This window comes from Elaeis guineensis, chromosome 9 (genome assembly GCF_000442705.2).
Source record: "Elaeis guineensis isolate ETL-2024a chromosome 9, EG11, whole genome shotgun sequence".
NCBI classification, from domain to species: domain Eukaryota; kingdom Viridiplantae; phylum Streptophyta; class Magnoliopsida; order Arecales; family Arecaceae; genus Elaeis; species Elaeis guineensis.
This window is the reverse complement of record NC_026001.2, coordinates 37519895-37543987: the sequence shown is the minus strand read 5'-3', so window position 1 is coordinate 37543987 and position 24093 is coordinate 37519895. Positions and strand designations below refer to the sequence as shown.

The 24093-nt window shown below is 36.9% G+C and overlaps 1 protein-coding gene across 4 annotated transcripts; it reads left to right on the top strand.

Moving 5' to 3' along the window:
- The first annotated feature begins 943 nt into the window (after window positions 1–943).
- LOC105035801 (F-box protein At1g70590) lies at window positions 944–23081 on the top strand. Of its 4 annotated transcripts, XM_073243764.1 has the most exons (5): window positions 965–1306; window positions 1386–2195; window positions 16422–16549; window positions 21791–21973; window positions 22441–23081. In XM_073243764.1, exons 2-5 carry the CDS (start codon window positions 1622–1624, stop codon window positions 22606–22608), a joined length of 1053 nt encoding a protein of 350 aa, XP_073099865.1. In that variant the 5' UTR covers window positions 965–1306; window positions 1386–1621; the 3' UTR covers window positions 22609–23081. The 4 variants fall into 4 exon arrangements, with proteins under 4 accessions (XP_010909805.1, XP_029117896.1, XP_073099865.1 ...); XM_029262063.2 differs by having other exon boundaries at window positions 956–2195; window positions 22445–22587; XM_010911501.4 differs by having other exon boundaries at window positions 965–2195.
- The last annotated feature ends 1012 nt before the right edge of the window (window positions 23082–24093 follow it).

Genomic DNA, 24093 nt, shown 5'->3' with positions numbered 1-24093 from the left:
CTGCATTTTTGACCTTGCCAAATAGGGATTATACATTGGCATTTAGTATGATTGTTCTGGAACCTGATACTTTGGACTTACTTCATAAGATTTAAGTACGGTACTTTAGATCTACTCTGCAAGGGTTAAATTCACTATGTTGGGCCCTATCATAAAAATTATGTGTAGGCATAGCTGTATAGACTGATAAATTAATAGAATATTTTTGAAATATATGATCATAAGATATTCTTAGAAACTTTGGTATCATCATTTTAGTTTTGATATCGATTTCTAAAATACTTTTAGATTGTATATAAGTTTTTGTTTTTGATGGTTATATCCATAGTTATAAGTATGACTTTGATTATAGATATCATATTGCTAAACTAGTTATTATATCAAGAGTTCATATTTGTTGCATTTGGTTGATTGCTTTGATTATATCTTGATTACTTTCTGGCCTATTAGCTCATTCTTTCAATTTCTATGTTTTTATAGAGCCCAAAGTATAGAAGTGCATGGTTGAGATTGGATCGTAAGACTATAGCGAGAATCTAGTTAGTTATACCAGGTTAATCTTTAAAATTTTATAGAATTTTCTTTATAATGCTTTATATAGAAATATATAATTATATTAATGAAATTGTGTCTGAAAATGGAAGCTGCAAATATTTTAGCATTTGGATTATTGGATCTTGAATTTTGATTATTAGTATGTCTGTTTGATATATTATTGATAGATTATCATCTTGCATGCTCGTAGGATCTTATCCTTCATGTGTGTGGTGGACTATCGTGCTCCCTCGTTATATGCCTTCTAATTGGAGGTGTCCTAGGGAATTTTAAAGATGGAGGAAAAGGAAATGGTGAAAATGGGGATGGAGTTTTTTTAGAAAGTTCTTTTTAAGAAAGAGTAAACTGGAGCAGCGAAAAATACAGGATTACTTTGGGACTTTTGTAAGCAAGCACATGGGCAGGTGGACGAGAAGTGTAAAGCTGGAATTCTGTAGCGGAGAGAGAAGGGATAGGTAATCTGCATGCGAAATTTAATTGCTTCATTGTAGCGGCCAGGGGACAACGCAGCGTGAAACGATATGGGCTTCTTGATTCGAACTCCCCCCATCACAGTTTTGGGCAGTTTTTGACTTCCCCACACCAACACCAGGCTTTAAAAGATGCGCCACAATTTTTGTTCGAGTGCCCAATTCTGTAGTAGATAGGTTAGGGCCTCTGTCCTCTCTTTGCTGTCTTCAAGTTTATGTCACAAAAATCTCTCTCTAACCTCCCTTGCAAATGATTCTCTCAATAATTTATAATAACATAGGTGAGAACTCCTCTCTTTTCTGAACATTTTTTAATTTTTTTTACGGAAACCATTTCTTATCGGTGATGGTGGAGTCCAGGCTAGCGGTGGAGGAGGTCCTTCCCTTTTTCACGTCGGAGAATGATTCAGTCTCAAGCGCATCAACCTTTTACTAGTGTTGTTAAATATTAACATAGCACTGGCCGTTGATAAGTCCCTATAGGCGATAACCCATCTAAACCTTGGCCCTGGTATTAACCCGGTGATAACCATCCACCCTTCAATACTTCCAATCAAACCATCTCGGATCGGACAATCGCAGGTATCTCCATCGCCATGGATTCGATCGATACGCCGCCCTCCTCGTCGTCCGCCGGCGGTCTGTGCACCCTTCGCTTCCGAGACCGCCGCGGGCCCCCTCACAGCCCAAACAAGAAAAAGAAGCCCGGCATATCCTCCGCCCCCATATCCACCCACGACCGCCACCGCCGAGATAGAGGCGGCGACGCTCCCCCCTCGACCCCTCCTCCGCCGCTGGCGAGCTTCTCCGACCTCCCTTTCGACGTGCTAGCTAGGGTGGCGGCCACCTTCGATGTGCCCAACCTGTGGGCGGCGAGTATGGCGTGCCGCGCCTGGCGGGAGGCACTTCGGCCGCTGCGGGAGGCCATGGTCTTGCTCCGCTGGGGAAAACGCTTCCGGCACGGCCATGGCGGGGTCCGCCCCAACCCGCAACGCGCTCTCGAGTACTTCCTCAAGGGCGCCGCCCTAGGGTCCGCCCCGGCCATGGTGGACGCCGGAGTCATGTATTGGGAAATGGGAGAGAAAGAGAAAGCCATGGCTTTCTATGAGAAAGCTGCCGAGCTCGGGCATCCAGTCGGTCAATCCAATCTTGGCACCTGCTACTTGGAAGGTCTGGTGTTTGTTTTTGTCCTCCTCCTTTACTTTCTTTCTAGCACTGCAAATTATATGGATTTATTTGTTGTCATCTTGACTCCATGTTTTTGTTAGAAACTGTTGAAACTGATTTATTTGTTTGCAGATCTTTTGTTCTCGATCTTTTGTTCTCCAGCTTTCATTTCCAGAATAAAATTTATTATAGTGTAGACTGTTCTGTATTTCTGTTTCTATTCCGTTTCTTCATTTAAGTGGATTTTACTTCATTTTGGATGCGACTTCTGTAGGCTTGCACAAATTGTGGCCCACTTGCTGAATTAATTACTCTTTTGTCAAGGGGACATTCAGTGCATGCTTTTATTTCATGAAAATTTCAGGGCTCTGCATTTTCTCTTGGACAATTTAAGTGAGCCATATACACAACACATTTGCTGTAATTCTGAACTCCAAGGCGTACCATACCATATTAGTCTTCTATTGATACGCTGTCTCGTACCATATAGATACTTGATATGCTGTCTCGTACCACATTGAACCACATATTAATACTGTAATAGGATGGGACTTGTATGGAGTCTGATAGCAAGATGATGAACCTTGATCGGATGTTGTGTTTGAATGTGGGGGAAGAAAGATGATAACTGCTTGTGTAGGATACTACATTCCATATAGGGATATCAATGGAGACATGATGCTGCTTCTTGCTTTCGATAGTATGTTAGAGGAATGGCCTTGTAATATACTAGCTCGTGATGAAGTGTACATGTATAGACTACCTCCGAAATTTATGATCATCAGTAAGTTCATGTTAGGATTCTTCTGCTTGAAACTATTTGTGAATCATCTTTACCATTTTAATGGGAACTCCATTAGATGCATGTTCAACCCTTTTGATAGTCTATACAATGGAGGCATGATGTTGCTTCTTGTTTCAATAACATGTTAGAGTAATGGTCTCATAATATACTAGTCAGTGGTAAACATGTATAGACCACCTACCAAATCTATAAGGGTTAATTTCATTTTTTAGGATTCTGCTGCTCAAAACTGTTTATGAATCATCTTTATCATTATAATGGGAACTCACTAGTAGATGCATTTCCAACCCCTCTGGTTCGACATCATCATGGGTCCCACATACTACTTCGACTAGGGTAGCAATGAGTTGGGTCGGGTCAAGCAAGGATAACCTGACATTAGGTCATCACCTCTTGACCCATACCCACTCAACAATTATTTTGGATCACCTATTTGACCTTAGCCTAATCTATTTTGTAGGTCTCAACTCTCTAATAAATCTATGCTAACCATCAAATCCCATATTTACATTTTTAACCAATAAATTTCCAAAATGATTTAAACTATTAGAATCAAGAGAAAGACTAGTTACTTGAAAAATTGTTGTCCAAGATCATAATGCAACCAAACCTTGGGTTTTTTGGCTCAAATAGAACTCTACACTCATGACCTAAATTGGGTCTAAACTTCTATCCATACCCAGTCCTTACTTTGTGTAAGTCAAGACAACCCAACCGCCTTGTGTTTTTTTTTTTACTAATTTTTAACTAACTATAAACTTTTCTATAGGATGTTTGATGGAAACTAAAAGAAAATAAGTATTCCCTGAACTCTCAAAGTTGGAAGGACTAAGAGGCAGTAAATTTGGTGGACAAGAGGATAATGGAGGGAACAAACTAATTTTGTATTCTAAGGAGTAAAATTGTGAAGCCCACAGAAATAAGCTTGATTTTAAACATGGTTTGGAGGCAATTTTGTGCTCCTGCACCCACATCACATATATTTAAAAGAACGAAGGCAGAATATGTGGTTATGACTCAACTAAAGAAGATAACAAGCTTATACTCAAGCTTTAATTCTTTATTCATAATAATTATCAATCTCTACAACTCTTTTGCTTCAAGTTTATGGACAAAGTACGATATGAAACTCTACAGGTAATCCAAATTATGTAACTGGTAGTTAATAATCCATGATAAAGTTATGCTTACTAGTCTTGTGCTTAATCTTAACATTATCTGGGAATAACATAAGGTAGACATGTTGTAGCTGAAATAACAAAACTCTGGGCAATGATTTTTGTTACAAAACTAATCATGAGTTGCTAACAAATGTGTATATTTCCATTATTGTTAGGTTAAAGATGGAATGGCAAGTCTGTTCAGATCACATCAGTTGTGGATCAAATTGCAGACAGTGAGATTTTTCAAGATATCTTTCAAAAATTTCAAATTTTCAAAAAACTGTAAAAATAAAAGAAAAAGTTGATTGGAAAATAGATAAATGAAGGACAAAAACTATCACATATTAATATGAAAGGTTGACTTTCCACTGTCATGATTTTGTATATAATGCACACTGAAACAAAAATCATGCCTAGTGATTGATGAGATATGTGAATTACCACTTCAAATACATTGGTTAAGTTATCCTTTGAGGTAGAGTATTTTAAGAAAAAACAATTTTAAGATTTGACTCGTGATTTTATTTTCTCCTGATCTTTAGAACTTTATTGTCTTTTCCTTTCAGTAGTTGGAAACCATAAGAAGATTTTTAACTTTATTGATTCTTAAGATTCTCTTTGTTCTTGATCCAAGAGTAAGATCCATATGGTATAGACATTTTAGGCCCTTGATCTAGATTGCAAGATTCTGCTTGCAGATTCTAAGTATGATTTTATGATAACAATGTTTATATCAGCAGCACAGTGAGTTTCTTTTTTAACTGGATTCATGATGCGCTTGGAAGCTCCTTTTCTAGGCTCTCTGCTGTCTTAGGATACAAATTCCCAATTTCTACATGTTCTCATTGGTATTTGTTTCCATCTGCTGCTATCTTATTGATCTGAGATGCTCTTTGTTTATTTTCAATAGGCTACAATCTCTTTTGTTAAGTTTGTTGTCATCGTCATTATCATCATCATCAATAAAAGGGTTCTCCAACTTGTTTGAGATTCTACTTTTTTGGCTAGAAAACACTTCCATTTCATGAACAACATTGAGGCCTCCATATGTACAATCTATCTTGATTTGTTTGAGGCTTGTAGCTTTCTCCCGCTTGCTTGAGTTGTGAGAGAATTGATTTTATGCCAAGAAACTGGAGAAAGGGGGAAAATTGGAGGTTTCGAGTGATTATATTTGTGACAGTTTAATTATACAAGTTTATCATATTATTTTATTCAAGTCTGGGTGTCTATCTCTAACTGCCTACTTGGCTGCCTAGACATTCTGCATAGCCATTTAACGAACCACTGCCTAGGGCCATTTAGGCATCCGAGTACCTTGGTTGCTGAAAGTTTTGGTTGCAATTTTGTGTGAATTGAAATTTTCTCACTTTCTTTTTTTTGCTATGAACAGCATAATATTTCAAGTAGAGAGACTAATATGAGAGGAAGGTTTAGAAGAAGAATAAAGAGAGACAGGTACAGTGGTAAAGAAGGCCCAAAACACAAGAGACAAGAATAGAGGACAAACTTCAAATAAAATCAAGTAATTCAAGATAGCCCGCAAACCCTACAAAACTGTTACTTTTTACAATGTAATGTAGAATTAGGAAATCTGAAATAACATTTTCTCTCCTTGGGTGAATTTTGGATTCTTACATATTAGATGTATGTTCTAGAAGCCAATATGGCTGACACATTGTAATAATTCTAGGATATAATTTTGTACTTAATATATTGATTTGATTAATAAAAAGATAAATTTATTTTTCATTCAAGTGTGATGTGTCCTTGAATCATCCATGGAATTAACTTTCGATATATTCTTAAAGAGTTGAGAATTAGAGGCATATATTTAATTCCTAAATACTTTCGGCCATAGAATCATCATAAGGACGATGATTGATCCGGATAGATCAGCACACAGATCGCTTTCTTCGGGATAGATGAGTCTCTAGTCTACAGTGTAGAGATACTGGACGATGCTTGTGGGTAGTTGTTAGAGAACAACTAGTACTGAGCGTGACCATACGAGAGATCACTTGGATGTTTACTCGATCGTCATTGATTGTCTGGATGCTGTAGTTGTGTGAATGATCTTTTGATCTGAGATGGTACGACTGTTCGCAGTGAGACTGTTGGAGTTTGACTGATACATAAATATAGTCTCAATGAGCTCTTATAATGGATGTTGGCGACAGTTAGTCTACTGTAGGAGTAGGATGTGCATTAAGATGGGATCTATCGATCTTGATAGAAGGGAGTAGTGCTATGAAATTTGAGAGGTTAAGTCCGAGAATCTGTGGCCACAGCAGTATGATTGATGGAAAAGAGTTTCCATAAGCATCACAATTAGACTTGAGCTGATCGGATCTATCATATGACTGATGTTGAGATTTGACGATTTATCCATGATCTGTCATCTAGTCAGGACTCACGATAGAGGGACTGAATCACACGTTAACTACACCTTAAGGTTCTTTTCGGTTCTACTGAGTTGTCACTATATACTGCTAGGTGTCACTGGTGGATTGTGAGAGCTCACTAGGATTATTTTGGATCAACAATCCTTGATGAGTTAGAGTAGAATTGTTCCGATCCATTGAAAAGAGTTTCAATGATACTTTGATAGAGATCATTGTATATCTCACTACCAGATAGAATTGAACTTATGGGGTCATACAATAAAAGGATTAGACTTGAAATAAGCAATGGACTTATGAAGTATCAATTGAGTTTAGAAAAATCCTATTAGATTCAAGATAATCTTGCTAGCACATGGTTGGATCCAATTTCTTATTTATGTTTGATTTTCTTATTTGATAAGATAATTCAAACTTAATTATTTGCTAATAACCTAAATGAATTAGATTAATTGGGCTTCAATTATTGGGTGCCTAAAGTTTTGGATTAAATAAATTAAGGGTGCAAGTCTTTAATTTATTTTTTTGATAGTTATAATGGGGCGCCACTTGATTTGATCAAGTTGGGCGTGTCCCACCCACCTTTAGAGGGCGTGTGGATCCATGATGGGGCATCCCTTGGGTGCATTTTAGGGTGTGATTTAGTGGGTGCCAAGGGCTCCAAGAGTTGGCACCTAATAGATTTTTCAAAGAAAGTTGAATAACTTAAGTTATTAGGAAATCTAATGCAAGTAAGATTTGTATTAAGAGCTTGTTTGGTTTTGAATAGGATTCAAACTCTATGTTCTTTTAAAGGGACCTCCCCTAAGGTCCCTAGACATCACAACCAGCAGCCCACGCCCCCTATTAGAGTGCCCTACGCCCTCTCTGCTCCTCCCCTTCTCCTCCCTTTTGGACGTCCACACGCCACCTCTTTTTGGGCATCCCTCTTCCTTCCATGCTTAAGGCTTTTGGGCGTTCCTCTTGTGTTGGTTTCTAGCCCATAGCAACAGTATATTCAAGGGAAGAAGGGCAAGAGAAGAAGAGAAGAAGATCAAGGAAAGGATTAAAGAGTTGATCACGATCCAGGCTTTGTTCAGATTCGCAGGCTGATTTTTTTTGAAGAAGAAAAATCAATCTTAAGAAGGCTGTTCCAGACTGATCCTGAGTGGATACCTGTATAGACTGAGTACTTGCGCGGCTAAGAGAAAATCTCTTCTCTTCCAGATCTAGATTTGAAGAAAAAAATTGCGAAACAGATATGTGATTCGATCACATATTAAATTTCAGCATATATGCAATTTCAGCATGTGAAGTAGATCCTTGTGGTTTATGTTTTATGCATGCATGATATGATTAAAAGTGTTTTAATCTACTATTCCGCTACGATGTTTAGAAAATAATTTTTTGAAGCATACATGTATGCCTCGACATAAAAATTTCAACAATGGTATCAGAGCTATGGGTTTCATATGCATGGAATTGATATACATATTTTGAAAGGAATTTCAAAATCTATTTTTTTCATGATACATGAGATGTATAGATGAATATTTTGAATCTGAAAATTGATTTTAGGTTTAATTTTAAAATATATAGTTGATATGTCAAAGCATGCATAAATCTGAATTTTGATCTAGAACGGTTTTTGGTTCATGTTCATATGATATGTAGATGCATTAATAAATCTGAAATTTTATTTGATCTGATTCATGATTCATATATGATTGCATGTTTAGGTCACAAAATTTATTTTTAATGTAATTCATGATTTGTAAATGAGATATATGATATCATATATTGATCTGAATTTTATTTAGATCTGAATTTTACATGCATATATGAGATATATGTTTGTATGTTAAATCTGAAAATTGATTTCATGATTTAAAACTTATCTTTTATGCAAAGAATTTAGATATGAAATTTTGTTTTGGAATCTGAAATTTATGTTTGTGTATTAAGGGTTTTGGTAACGGGAAAATCAAAAGTTTGGTCATATAATTGGTTTGCATCTAAGGTTTATGATTTGAACATTATGGGTTTAATTCGATTAAGTAATTGATCAAATTGAGTCAAGTATTGATTACGAGTAGATTAATTAAGTTGAATAATTATACAATTATTGTTGATCAAATCGATTGAATCCCATATATAGAATTAATTAACTTAAGGACTTAATTTGGCTCGATAGTTTGAGTCTGATTCGCTTGAGTTAACTTATTTGGATCAACTGACCTATTGATATCTAAGGCAAGTAATTAAGACGTAGTTATTTACTTGGTTCCGTTAGCTGATTTGACCAATTTATTGGTATCTAAGAAAGCAATGGGAGGATCCCCACCGATCTTCACTTATCTGGTCAATTTGGAAGATTGAGTCTTCAATTGGGTTGCTTGGTGTTTTTTGTTTAGTCCATGCCAATTAGATCGGTCATATGATGATTGATTAGATCAGATCTAAATTTAAATCTCTTCATAAATATTAAGTCCATAGGTCTTTCATCGTTGTAGATGTGCGGGCATACTATTGGTGTTGATTGTTCTCGATTGGTTACGGTGGTTCAGTTGCACCGAAAATACACGATCACTTTATTAGGAAATAGTTGCTCTAGGACAAAGATGGGGTTGGGCCCAATAATTGTTAGGTGAGGACCCAATGATGGTCTTGCACCTGCTTGTAAATGGTGGGTCGAGCTTAACTAAAGAGTGTGGTTAATAACTGTTAGGTGAGCCCACATGACTTAGAGACCAAGTTGCTGCAACATGCTTAGAGAAGTATCTGGGTAAAGAGTTACCTACGCATCGGTGTGCGTGTTATCAATAAATGTTAGGTGAGGTGCATGGCATCGGTGGGACCGCAGCACCCACTAAGAATCTTTTGTTGTGTTAGGATTTTCGTTTTTCACCCGAGGAGTAGAGGGATCCGAAAAATTAGTGGGAGTCATTGTTTGCATCTTAAAGTCCGTAGAAGCAAATATAACATTAAAGTACAAAAATTAACTTGAATCTCTACTCTCACAGTTAAACAATGTCAGCCTCAAACTCTCTAGCCTGCATCCTTGAAACCAATCGTTTGATCGGAACTAATTACAAAAACTGGCTCAAAAACCTTAAGATTGTCCTGACCTCAGAAAAATTAGGTCATGTGTTCGATCAGGAACCCATATTGTTACCAAGCTGTCCTACTGCTGAGCAAAAGGTTGCCTTTGAAAAGTGGACAGATGAAGACAGTCGGGTTAAGTGCTATGTGCTAGCATCTATGTCAAACGAGTTGCAAAGCCAGCATGAGCATATGGCTATTGATATGGGTATGATCACTCATCTGTAAGAGTTGTATGGTGAGCAGAGCTATACTGCGCGCTTCAAAGTATCTAAGAGACTCTTTAATTTGAAGATGTGCGAAGGATAGTCTGTCCATGAGCACTGCATGATAGTGATCAAGGACATTGAGGAGCTTGAGAAACTCGAACTTGATATGTAAAAGGAATTGCAGATGGATTTAATCCTTCAATCTCTTACAAGTTCATATAGTCAATTTATTATAAATTTTCATATGAACAAACTCGATTGCACTATATCCGAACTGGTCAATATATTGATCACTACGGAAGGAACTTTGAAGAGTTCAAGGGGCACTGTTTTCGCTGTGGAGTGGACTTCTTTTAAGAGAAAGTCTACTGGGAAGAAGAAGATTAAATCCACTAAGAAGCAGAAGAAAGAGAGCAAGCCAAAGAAGGATGTTCCTAAGAAGGCCGAAGAAAAAGAAAAGTGTTTCCATTGTGATGTTGAAGGCTATTGGAGGAAGAATTGTCCACTTGGAGAGCCTAAAGACCAAAAAGAGTGATAAATCTTCGGAAGATATACTCGTAATTGAATCTAATCTTACGATTTCTTCTACTTCTAGTTAGATATTAGACTCTAGTTCAAGTGCTTATATATGTACCTCAATGCAGGATCTAATAGAAAGTAGGAGGTTGAAGAAAGGTGACATGATCCTTCAGGTCGGCAATGGAGCAAAAGTTACTGCAGAAGCCGTTGGCACTTATCCTCTTTGATTATCGTCTGATTTTAGATTTAGATTTAAAGGACTGTTATTTTATTCCTATAGCTAGTCGGAATTTGATTTTCGTATCTGTGCTAGCACAGGAAGAATTTGAAATTAGTTTCAATAAAAAATTTTGTTCTATTTATTTACGAAATAAATTGGTTGCATGAAGTCTTTTAATTGACAGTCTATATCACTTGTATGTTGATGCGAATGTGAATTTGAACGAGCAAATAGTGAGTGCCGTAGGTCAAAAGAGATTTAGAGATAAAATTAACCAGAAGTACCTGTGGCATCATAAACTAGGTCATATTGGAGAAGACATGATAAACAAATTAAAAAAGGATGGGATCCTTGGCTCTCTTAATCCACAGTCGTATCAGCTTGCGAATTTTGCCTTCGAGGAAAAATGGCCAAGTTATCCTTTGTAGGACATAGGAAAAGGGCCACTGAGTTACTTATCTTGGTACACACCGATGTATGTGGGCATTTGATGTGCAGATCAGGGATGGTATGGCTATTTCATTATCTTTATCGATGATCTGTCTAAGTATAAGTATGTATATCTGATGAAACATAAGTCTGAAACCTTTAAAAAGTTCAAAAAATTCAGACATGAAGTAGAAAAACAAACAGGTAAATCCATTAAGATTTTTCGATCTGATCGAGGAGGTGAATACTTTAGTCAAAAATTTTTGAAATATCTTAAGGACAGTGGCATAGTCTCTTAATGGACTCCTTCCGGAATATCTCAGCTCAACGGATATCCGAAAGGAGGAATAAGACCCTATTGGATATGGTCAGATCCATGATGAGCTTCACTAATCTATCCTTATATCTTTGGGGACATGCCTTATTAATCGTCATTCACCTATTGAATAGGGTTCCATCAAAGTCCGTTCCTACCACACTGTATGAGATATGGTATGGTAAGAAGTCGAATTTAGGTTATCTTAAGACTTGGAGATGTCCGGCTTATGTCAAGAGACAGATGGCTGATAAACTAGAGGATATATCTGTAATAGCTCGTTTCATAGGGTATCCAAAAGAATTCATGGGATACTACTACTTTTCATAGGATCACAATATGATTGTGAGTCAAATGTCATATTCCTAAAAAAATAATTTATCCAGGATGGTGGCGGTGGGAGGATAGTTGAGCTCGAAGAGAAGGTCTCTGAAGAGCAAAGAGCTATAGATCCTTAGGAATCCATTATTCATGAGCCAGTAGTTGATGTTTCTCTACCACCTCGTAGATCTAGTAGGATCTCCCGACCTCCTGAAAGGTATATAAGTATGTTTACGGAGGAAGTAAAAAAAATATTCCTTATGTGAGATAGGGATCATGGTGATGATCCTAATACCTTTGACGAGGCGATGTCTAATATCAATTTCGAGAAATGGTTAGATGCGATCAGAAATTGACTCGATGCACTCGAACCAAGTATGGACTTTAGTGGATCCACCTGAGGGTATAGTACCTATTGGGTGTAAATGGATCTACAAAAAGAAAATAGGTACCGATGGTAAGGTAGAGACTTATAAAGCTAGGCTTGTAGCAAAATATTATAGTCAGTGCGAGGGTATTGATTATCAAAATATTTTCTCGTCCGTACTCATGCTGAAATCTATACACACTCTGCTTGCTGTTGCAGTTTATTATGGTTATGAAATCTGGCAGATAAATATAAAAATTGCTTTTCTGAATGAATATCTTGAAGAAGATATCTATATGGAGCAATCTTTGAGTTTCACATCTGGTGATGGTGATCACAGAGTCTGCAAGCTGTAAAGGTCCATATACGGATTAAAGCAAATTTTTCAGAGTTGGAATTATCATTTTGATGATGCGATCAAATCGTTTGATTTCATTAAAAATAAAAAGAATTATGTATATATAAAAAGGTCAGTGGGAGCGCAGTAACATTCTTTGTATTGTACGTAGATGATATTCTCCTTATTGGGAATGATATTCTCAAGTTACTTTGATTAAAAGATGGTTGTCCAAGGAATTCTTCATAAAAGATCTAGGAGAAGCATCCTATATTCTCGGAATAAATTCTATAGGGATAGATTTAAAATTTTACTAGGTCTGTCACAAAAGCTGTACATAGAGAAAGTGCTGAAGAGGTTCAGCATGAAAAATTCTAAAAGAAGACTTTTACCTCTTAGGCATGGTATTAATCTTTTCAAGATAATGTGTTTGACAACATCTGAGGAAGTTCAGCGCATGAGTAGGATTTCTTATATCTCAGTCTTAGGGAGCCTCATGTATGTCATGCTATGTACTCGACCTGATATTATCCTTGCTGTGAGTGTTACGAGCAGGTATCAGTCGAATCCAGATAAGGAGCACTAGATAGCTGTGAAGAACATCTTTAAGTACTTGAGAAGAACTAAGAATTTATTTTTGGTCTTTGGAGGAGGTTCTGAGTTGCGAGTCGAGGGGTGTACTGATTTAGACTTCATGTCTGATCCTGATAATAGAAAGTCTACGTCAGAATATGTGTTCGTTCGCAATGGTGGTGCAGTCAGCTCGAAGAGTTTCAAGTAATCCATCATAGCGGATTCAACCACAAAGACTGAGTATGTCATTGCTTCGGATGCTGCAAAGAAAGGCTTCTGGTTCAAGAAGTTCGTCACAGAATTTGGTTATAACATCCGATGCCATATCACTTTACTCCGACAATAATGGAGCCATAGCACTTGCTAAGAAGCCGAGGTCTCATTAAAAATCAAAGTATATCGAGCGGCGGTATTATATCATACGCGACTACTTCAAAAAGAAACATGTCGAGATGCGAAGAGTAGACTCCGCAGACAATATGGCAGACCCACTGACAAAGCAATTGAGCCAGTCGAAAATGGAAGTCCACTTTGAGAAGATAAGACAGATTTGTAGTCAATTAGCTTTAGTCCAAGTGGGAGATTGTTAGATGTATGTCCTAGAAGTCAATATGGTTGATACATTGTAATAAATCTAAGACACAATTTTGTACTTAATATATTGATTTGATTAATATAAAGATAAATTTTTTTTTATTCAAGTATGATGTATCCTTGAATCGTCCATGGAATTAACTTTCGATATATATTCTCAAAAAATTGAAAATTAGAGACATGTATTTAATTTCTAAATGCTCTCGATCATAGAATCATCATGAAGACGGTGATCGATTCGGATAGATCGGTGCATAGTTTGCTTTTTTCGGGATAGATGAGTCTCTAGTTTATAGTGTAGAGACACTGAACGACGAGTGCAGATAGTTGTTAAAGAACAACTAGTACTGAGCATGACTATACGAGAGATCACTTAGATTTTTACTCGATCATCAGTGATTGTTTCGATGTTGTAGTTGTATGAATGGTTTTTGGATCTGAGATGATACGACTGCTCACAGTGAGGCTGCTAGAGTTTGACTGACACATAAATATGATCTCAATGAGCCCTTATAGTGGATGTTAGTGACAGTTAGTCCACTGTAGGAGTAGGGTGTGCATCAAGATGGGATCTATCGATCTTGATAGAAAGGAGTAATCCTATGGGATTTGAGAGGCTAAGTTCGAGAGTCTGTGGCCACAACAGTGTGATTGATGAAAAAGAGTTTCCATAAGCATCACAATTGGACTTGAACTATCATATGACTGATGTTGAGGTTTGACGATTTATCCATGATCTGCCATCTAGTTGGAATTCACGATAGAGAGACTGAATCATACGTTAACTACACTTTGAGATTCTTTTCAGTTCTACTGGATTGCCACTACATACTGCTAGGTATTACTAGTGAATTGTCAGAGCTCACTAAGATTATTCTGGATCAATAATTCTTGATGAGTTAGAGTGGAATTGTTCCGATTCATTGAAAAGAGTTTCAATGATACTTTGATAGAGATCATTGTATATCTCACTACCAGATAGAATTGAACCTATGGAATCACACAACAAAAGAATTAGATCTGGAATAAGTAATTGGACTTATGAAGTGTCAATTGGGTTTAGAGAAATCCTATTAGGTTCAAGATAATCTTGCTAGTATATGATTGGATCCAATTTTCTCTTTATGTTTGATTTTTTTATTTAATAAGATAATTCAAACTTAATTGTCTGCTAATAACTTAAATGAATTAGATTAATTGGGCTCAAATTGTTGGGTGCCTAGGGTTTTGGATCAAATGAATTAAGGGTGCAAGTCTTTAATTTATTTCCTTGTAGTTTTGATGGGGTGCCACTTGATTTGATCAAGTTGGGCATGTCCCACCTTTAGAGGACGTGTGAATCCATGATGGTAAGTCCCTTGGGTGCATTTTGGGATGTGATTTAATGGGTGCAAGGGCTCCAAGAGTTGGCGCCTAATAGGTTTCTTAAAGAAAGTTGAATAACTTAAGTTATTAGAAAACCTAATGCAAGTAGGACTTGTATTATGAGCTTGTTTGGTTTTGAAGAGGATTCAAACCTTATGTCTATTTAAAGAGACCTCCCCTAAGGTTCCTAGGCATCACAACTAGTAGCCCATGCCCCCTATTAGAGTGCCCCACGCCCTCTCTTCTCCTCCCCTTTGGACGTCCACATGCCACCTCTCTTTGGGTGTTCCTCTTCCTTCCACGCCCAAGGCTGTTGGGCGTCCCTCTTATGCTGGTTTCTAGCCTATAGCAGCAGCATATTCAAGGGAAGAAATGCAAGAGAAGAAGAGAAGAAGAAGATCAAAGAAAGGATCAAAGAGTTGATCACGATCCAGGTTTCGTTTAGATTCGCAGGCTGATTTTTCTTGGAGAAAAAAAATCAATTTTAAGAGGGCTGTTCTAGGTTGATCCTGAGTGGATACCCGTAGAGCCGGGCACTTGCGCAGCTAAGAGAAAACTTCTTCTCTTCCAGATTCAGATTTAAAGAAAAAAATTGTGAAACAGATATGTTGTGATTCGATCACATATTAAATTTCAGCATATGTACAATTTTAGCATATGAAATAGATCCTTGTGGTTTATGTTTTATGCATGCATGATATGGATTAAAAGTATTTTAATCTACTATTCTGCTGCGATGTTTAGAAAATAAAATTTTTGAAATATACATGCATGTCCCGACATAGAAATTCCAACATCACATTCAAAATTTTCCAGTATAACTAAAACTATTCACTTCCTAAGTATATCCCATTCTGGATTTCCAACTTTCATTAAATTCAAACAATCCTAGGCCTTCTAGATCTATCAAACACACAAAATAAATCCAAAATATAGAAAATTCTGAAACCATTTTTTTCCATCATATTGTGATCAAGATCAAGATAGTGACATTTCATTGTCCTTGCTTGAGTAAATCTTGTTTTGTAGGATAACAGTGACAAACCTCCTTGATCCCTCTGACATGCTACAACAGCACTGAGCCTAAGAATATAATATCCTTATTAAAGCTTCCTTAATTTGTGCTATCCCTGAGCTTCCTCTTATGCAGTTTTCCTAATGTGCCCTTCTTAGTTTCCATACTTCCATACTTCCAGTTTAATTTCTTTATCCATACCGAGCAGAACTCACTCATGCTTCATTACCCTAGATTTTGATCAAGATTTTTAAACTTCAAAGCTTTGCTGATCCATGCTGTGGTTATGTGCCTGTGTTTCTATTTTAGGCATTATTTTGTATTTACTTCCAAATTCCAGGAGAGTTAACAAATTCCTTTCTGAAGTCCTCAGATTGTGTTAAATTTCCGGCTGCACTTATTTAAAACATGCCAATTTGTCTTCTCATATATGTTGACATAGAATTTATTGATACGGGTAGGTTTCAGAAGACAGTTTCTTTTAACTAGTGGTATGATACTTTCCGATTACAGCTAATTGGCCTGAGAAGGCTGTGCAATGGTTTCGTCAAGCAGCTGAATCAGGCTATGCACGTGCACAGTATAATTTGGCACTCTGCCTACATAGAGGCCGGGGAGTTGACTACAATCTGCAAGATGCTGTATGCTATCTTCTTTCTCAAGTGTTTTTACCTCTCAGTTTTGTGATTGCACTGATATGACAATGTATGATCATCTTAGAATGTTCTCTATTGTCCTACCCCTTAGTTCTATAAATTTAAAATATGATGTTATGTTTTGTATGCCTTGTGTTTTACACCTAATCAGTTTATGCAGCTGCATACACAATACATATGTGAAAGATGAATTGCTTGCTGTAGGCCTTCAAATTTTCCATCTGTCATAATTGCTTTTGTTATTCCAGTGTTCTTACTTTGGGAGTGTGATCAAGTTTCATTTGTAGCTATTTGTGCTGCATTAAGTGTGAGTTATCCACCAAAGATGAAATTGCTTTCCATAGGCCTTTGTCAAATTTCCATCTGTGGCATTTGGTTTTATAATTCCAGTGTTCTTGCTTTAGGAAAGTGACGAAGTTTTGTTAATAGTTACTTGTGCAGTGTTGAGTTTTGGTTGTCCGCGAGTTCAATAGATCACCTTGTCCTTTCTTACATGAATAGCTCAAACTTCGTGGCAACTTCAGTTGAAATCTTTAGACGTCCATGATTCTCCTAAAAATTTAACTAAAACCATTTCATAATTCATAGTACTTATGTTTTGGTCTCGTTAGTACTTAGTGATGATAAATGTGATATCCCCTTGGCCATTGATAAATAAGCCATTAGTCAAGAAATTAAAAATACCTGTTAAATGAAATATGGTAATGGATAATTAAATATGTTGGGTTCATATTTCATTCAACTAGTAAATGTTTCATTTCACAATAATTTTACTTTTAATAGAGAAGCAATTGGGATTTGAAGATTCAGGCACAATCAAAATCTTGTGTTAACATAAGGTGGTTACTGCATGTATTAATCTGGAACATTTTGAGGTTCAGTTATTTTGACTAATTTTGGTTGAAACTGGCATACCATTTTTGGTTCAATTTCAGCCAGCTGAAAATGGTTCTGACTTCTGAGTGAATCTGGTCAAAGCTAATTGAAACCAATGATGGGTGCTGAGCTTAAGAACTTTTAAAATCTTTGTCATTTTTGACTCCTGCTGTTTATTTGTGTTACTATTTTGGTTTGGTAGAACCAATTTGGGATTACTATTTTAATTGAATTAAGAGAAGTGTAAGCCACTTATGGGTAAGAGATCTAACAAATGATATTTTATTAAGATTAAGATGGAATATTGCAAGTTTTGGGGGTTTTCCTGATAAACTCAAAAGAAAGGTAACTTCTCATAGATTTGAGACATTATTTTAGATTTTTACCTGATAAATAGAAGAGCAGGGTTTTCTGCAGTATATTGAACTTCCAGGGTTTCTAATTAACAAGAGATAATGTTCGGGTGTGTAGGACATTAGATTAGATGTCATAAACACATAAAACAAAAGAATGATATGATGCTAGAAAATTTGACTCATTGTTTTAAAATATTGAGGGTTTTAATTTAGTTAATTTTTAAATAAATAACACTTTCTTCTTCTTTTTCTTCTTCTTCTTCTTTTAATTGAATTAAGAGTAGTGCAAGCCACTTATGGATAAGAGATCTAACATATGAGATTTTATTAAATATTAAGATCATAGTTTTCAGAATCGTCTCGAACCGAATGGTTCAGGGCGTGCCGAATCGGACTGGTGGAGAATTGGGATGGTTTTGGTAGAAAAAATGGTTCAGGGTGTGTCGAACCAGACTGGTGGAAAATTAGGACGGTTTTGGTAGAAAAAACGGCACATACCGATGTCGGAGAAGAAAGAGAGGGAAACAAGGAAGAGAGAGAGGAGGAGAGGGAGAGGTCGTCGGAGGCCGGCGGTGGCCCTCTGTGGCCGTCGGAGGGCCGCAGAAGTCTCTGCAGCTCGGTTCGCCCAGTAGGGCTGCTGCAACGAGTGGAAAAGAGAGAGAGAGGGGGAGGCCATCAGAGATGGGAGGACGAGATGGCGGAGGGGCCATCGGAGGTCTCTGAGTGGCCGTTGCGACCATCAAGCGGTAGAAGCGGCGCGGACAGAGTCACAACCATGGAACAGGGGCGATTGCCTCTGTTCATAGTCGCCCTTGTTCACACATTAGCCATTTTTAGAAAGGGAGATGAAGGTCGCCCTGTTCACACGTCAGCCCTTTTTTAAAAAGAGAGATGAATAGTGAAACTGGTACTTGGTTTGACGGCTTCACTTTTTTAAGAATTTTTTTTAAAAAAAATTGAAAACAGTAAAGTCGGCTATTGATTTGTCGACTTCACTATTTCAATGCTTTTTTGAAAAAATCTAAAAACAGTGAAACCGAACCCATTGCCGGCTTCATTGTTGTCGAGCTTTTTTTAAAAAGTCTTGAAACAAAGAGCTTTTCTAAACTCCTATTTTATGGCTGCGGATCCGAAGGTGGCATTTATGCCATCCGGCGGCCAGTCGGAGGTGTTTCGGTGGTCTATCCACCGGACCCCATCGGTCTAGTTCTTCCCCACTCTCTCTTCTCTCTTTTCTCCTACAGACGATGCGGAGCCATGGTGGCCATCGTGGCCCTTCGAGGGCTCGTGCAGCCCTCAGGTGGCCATCAGCGGCATCTCCGCTACCTCAACCTCCTTCCCTCCCTCTTCTCTCTTTCTCTTCCTCTCTTTTCCTCTCTTTCTCTCGTTTCGGCCTCCCTGGTTCGTCCCTTCCTTCGTCGGTTCGTGCTAGTCCGGTCTGGTACGGGGCCATACTGGACCATGCCACTGGCAGGCCAAAATGGCCACTGGTACTGGTATTCAAAACTTGATTAAGATTGAATATTCCAAGTTTTGGGGGAAGCATCTTGGTGGTGGTTCCTGATAAATTCAAAAAAAAGGTAACTTCTCATAGATTTGGGACATTATTTTAGATTTTTAACTGATAGATAGTAGAAAAGGGTTTTCTGCCGTATGTTGAACTGCCAATGTTGCTAATTAACAAGAGATAAGAGTTCAGGTGTTTAAGACTTGAGATTAGATCTCATAAACACATAAATCTTAAACAAAAGAATGATATTATGCTAGAAAATTTTGACTCATTGTGTTAAAAGTCTTGTGAATTTTAATTTTGTTAATTTTTAAATAAATAATTCTATCTCATAACCACCAAACTTACATTTAAGAGTTCCACATAATGCAATATACTCCATGATGATGTCAGATACATTATCTTTTTTCCCCTTTATTATCAGAATTTTGATATTTTTAATGTAATACTTTTGAAACTCTGAATGGTGCTAGAACTTTTAAAACATTTGAGCTACCAAGTTTGGAATTCATTGGCTCAAATGGAAGACTGAGTTGACTTTCAAAACCTTGGGTGCAATAATTGCAGTAGGAGAATATCTGCATCTTTTCTGCTGTTAGCCTGTCATCTAAAAGTTCCACATAATACAACAGAGTCCAAGATGATGTTGTATAGGATATCTATTTTAGTTTTTTAAAATTATTCATTACAGAATTTTTGAATTTTTGAAACTTTTTTTTTTGAAATTGTGAAATGAGATCAACGCTGTTAAAAGTTAGAACATTGATGCTATTAAAAGCTACTAAAATTGAAACTCATTTGGCATGGCTGAAACTGAAGTAACTTTGAGTTTCAAAAGCTTGAGTGCAATATTCTCATATCTGCAACTTTCCTGCTGTTAAACTATTATTTATAACTGGTGTTTAATTTATTAATAAAGAGAATTAATGTTTCTTGACACCTCACCTCCAACATAGAAATAGGATTAGTAAATCATTAGCATCGCTATCATGATGTGACAAAAGGGGGGAGGATTAGTTCTTCATGCCTTATTTTTATGAGTTTTGCTTTGTGTGTCTATTATTTGTAAGAAAAAAGCGTTTCTTCCTTTCAATAACAGTCCTTTATCATATCCATATTTGTGGGAGTCACCATTATGTAGTTTACATTGATAGGGTTGAAGCTGAATTTTTCATAGTGTTTGACCAGAAATAAATAAATATGTATGTATGTCTGATATGGATACCATATAGGCACATCATGTGATTTGAAGTCCTAGACCTCTGTTCTCTCTCTCAACCTCTGTCTTTCTTCCTCTCTATCCTCTATATCTCATAGATAGATAGGTTGAGGGAGAGAGTTGAGCTAGAATCTTGTCGAAAAAAGAGTAAAGCTTCAATCCTGTTAATTTAAATTACAAAATGTGCCATCTGGACTGAAAATCTACACCATTTTCCAGATCCTAGTACTTTGAAGTGCTCGCACTTACACCTTGACCTGGGTATTGGTATGATAGTTTTATATGATCCATGATTGTAAGTTCTTATAGAGTAGAAGGATCTTACACTCAAACATGATTTCGTGCTTGACACTCATACCTGAACCATGTAAAAGAGGCCTCAACTCAGTTTATAATTAAGTTTTGTAACTAGAAAAACAATACACTTTGGACTCAAAAATTAAGTTACTTATGGTACTTAGAGCCGCTGCTATTTCTAATCGTGTCAATTGACATGCATTTTAAGAAAACTCCTTTGGTAGGATGGTCAAAGCTTCCAATTTGCACTTTGACTTGAGCACTTCAATGTGCAGTAAAAGATCTTTCAGTTCTCTGTTTTCTTTTGCATTCTTCACAATCTTCTGGTGGAGTGTTCATACATTTTTTGAACAGCCTGTGCTATACTCAGAATCTGCACAACTGCTGATGCTAAGAACAATCCTTTAGCTGGTAGCCTTATTTGTCATTCTCTTCTACTATTGATGAGCTATGACATGCTGGTTAGAATCATCCAACTTGAGTATCTTTTGGCTCTGGCGCATGCTATAGTTTTGCATTCCACTTTCATGTTGCAAAGGTTCATGTCTTTGGGTGTAGAGAGTGTCACCTGCCTGTCACTGCATCCATCCATCAGTGGGTGTAGAGACTGTTTCTGGAATCTCCAAAGATCACAAACATCAGTAAACAAAGATGTTGGAAAGCTTGCAGAAAGCTGCATTGATAGGTGGAAGGTGGTGGCGGACCTTTCTTGGGGTGGAGGGGGACTAATGAGTGCATCTTGAAAAATGTCACACATGTTCCAAGCAGATACTGAAACAGATGTGTGCCTTTGATTGCAAAACTTCGTCTAACCTCAAATCTGACATTTTTATGTGCAATCTGCAGACCGAGTTTCTCTTCTGTCTTGGTTATTTTATTTTACAGTGAAGTATTTCTTTAAATGAAAAAAAAATAATGTTTTTCATCTTGGTCTTTTACAATATACTGAAAGAGGCCTTCCAATTCAGGCAAAGTGGTATTTGAAAGCAGCAGAAGGGGGAAACGTACGTGCCATGTATAATACTTCCTTGTGCTACTCTCTCGGTGAAGGAAAGCCACGAAATATTCAACGTGCCAGGATGTGGCTGAAATGCGCTGCAGACTGTGGTCACAAAAAGGCTCAGTTTGAGCATGGCCTCGAGCTGTTCAATGTATGGGCTAATCCCATTATTGCCTTATATGTTATTTGATGTTTAAGTCTGCTTTAGTTTTGGTCTTTCTCCAGAACTTTCTGAACATGAAGTTGCATTTTGTCTAACTATGCATTTTGTGCTGGATGTCTTCCTTTTGTTCAAACTGAACTGTCAGGTCCTACAAAACCTCTATTGCTATATACATATTCTTCATTTTCAGTTTGCAAATTTATGATTCTTTATCCCCCATCTGTTTTCCTTGCTTACTATATTTTATTGGTTAATTACTTTTATTAGTCTTTCTCATCATCAAAATTGCTTCTTCTGGCTTAGGTTTTTATAGGTTACGAAATGCTAGAACCACTTTATTTTCTTAATGTTTTAAAATTGTTACATGCTACTATAATGGAGTAATCAAAAACATTGATTATCTTGTACTTAAACTTTTTCTGTCCATTAACTAATGAATTTATTGCTGTTATTAGTCAGGAAATATGATTAAGGCTCTTGTGTACTTTGAGCTGGCCACACGAGCTGGAGAAACTGCTGCTTCAAATATGAGGGACTTGGTACTCCAAAGTCTATCCCAAACTTCACGTGATCGTGCCATGTTATCTGTTGACAAATGGCGGCCTTTGCAGTTTCATCACTAATAGTATTTCTGTAAGGTCTGCCTCTTATATTATTGAAAACTTTAAGGCAGAACTGTCGGCTTATTCTCACTTAACACCCTTTTAACAATCTCAGATGTTACCTTAGATATAAATGACAGAAAGAAGAGCAAAATGTTTGTACACAGTATGAGGGTTGATTGGATTGAGGCATGCCCTATCCATGGATGAACCTCTAACTGGCGGAGGGTGAGGCGGTAATTGTTATTGGGGGCTTCCCTAATCACACAAATTTAAAAAAATGTTAAGATGCCAAAATATCTTCTTTTTTGCCTGCGTTTCTATCTTTTTTCTGCAATCACCTTCTTTCCTGATCAGAGCACCTCTTTCTCACTTGGCTGCTACACATCTCTCCTTCAGGCCATGAGGGCAGTTTATCCCATGGACAGGGCATGCAGGCATCTAAAAACAGGAAAGTGAATTCATGGTTATTCCTGTTGAGGTTATTTTTCCCATATTTCACATGGAGTTCAGTTTTGTATATTTTGTTTAAGCCACTTTCTCAGTTTGCTATTTACTGTATAGTAATTGATATTTGAAATAGGTGTTTTTTTTTTTTTTGTTTTTTCGATGAAATAAGTATGCATGTAGTGCCATGCGCTCCTTGATGTGGCTATAAGCTGCTTTTCAGCAATGAGCTGCAATGCAAGGAAGTATCATAACATAATGTTGTCATGTTGAAGATCTTTTCCACTGTTATCTTTCCCATATATGGATGTAGCTTATAGCTATAAATAAATATCGTAAACATTATTGGATGATATGCGCCAGCTGAGCAGGAAGCTTGTACATCAAATAGCTCAGTACACACGGGTGCCTTGTTGGCGACTTCCCAGCGACCCAGGTAGCCATTGATGATGTTAAGCATAGAATGTTAAGGTGAAAATAAATAGTATAAAATTATCTGAGTAATATAAAGCATGCGAATACATCAAGGTGAGTGAGGGAAGTCCGACTTTCGAAATATGCATGCAAATGTTAAAATATATAAATTTTTAATTTTTAAAAATAATAAATATAGTGAAATTGAAGTTTGATTTAGATTTAAAATAATTTTAAATCTAACATGCATAAAATATAGATTTAATCTATACATGTTTGGAATATTCATATGCGAAAATTAAGATGTTAAAAATTAAAATCAGATTTAGAGTAAGGTTTTTACCTTTGCGCGAGTGGATTTTCACCATAATTTGATGGTTCATGGTAATCTGGTGATGTTTTTGTAAAATTGCATATGTGTTCGATTTCTACGGGTATCCATCGAGGTTAGTTGATCAGGAGGATTTGATCTCATCGAGGTGCTAGTTTTCTTACAGAGATCGTTTTCTGGGTTATAGAATTGGGTTGATTTTTTGATTCTCTTCTCAAGAGAATCAATTAGGTCTATAGGAGGATGATGAAATCAGATCACATCTGATTTTTTTTTTTATTTTTCTCTTCTCAAGAGAAAATCAAAGATCTACT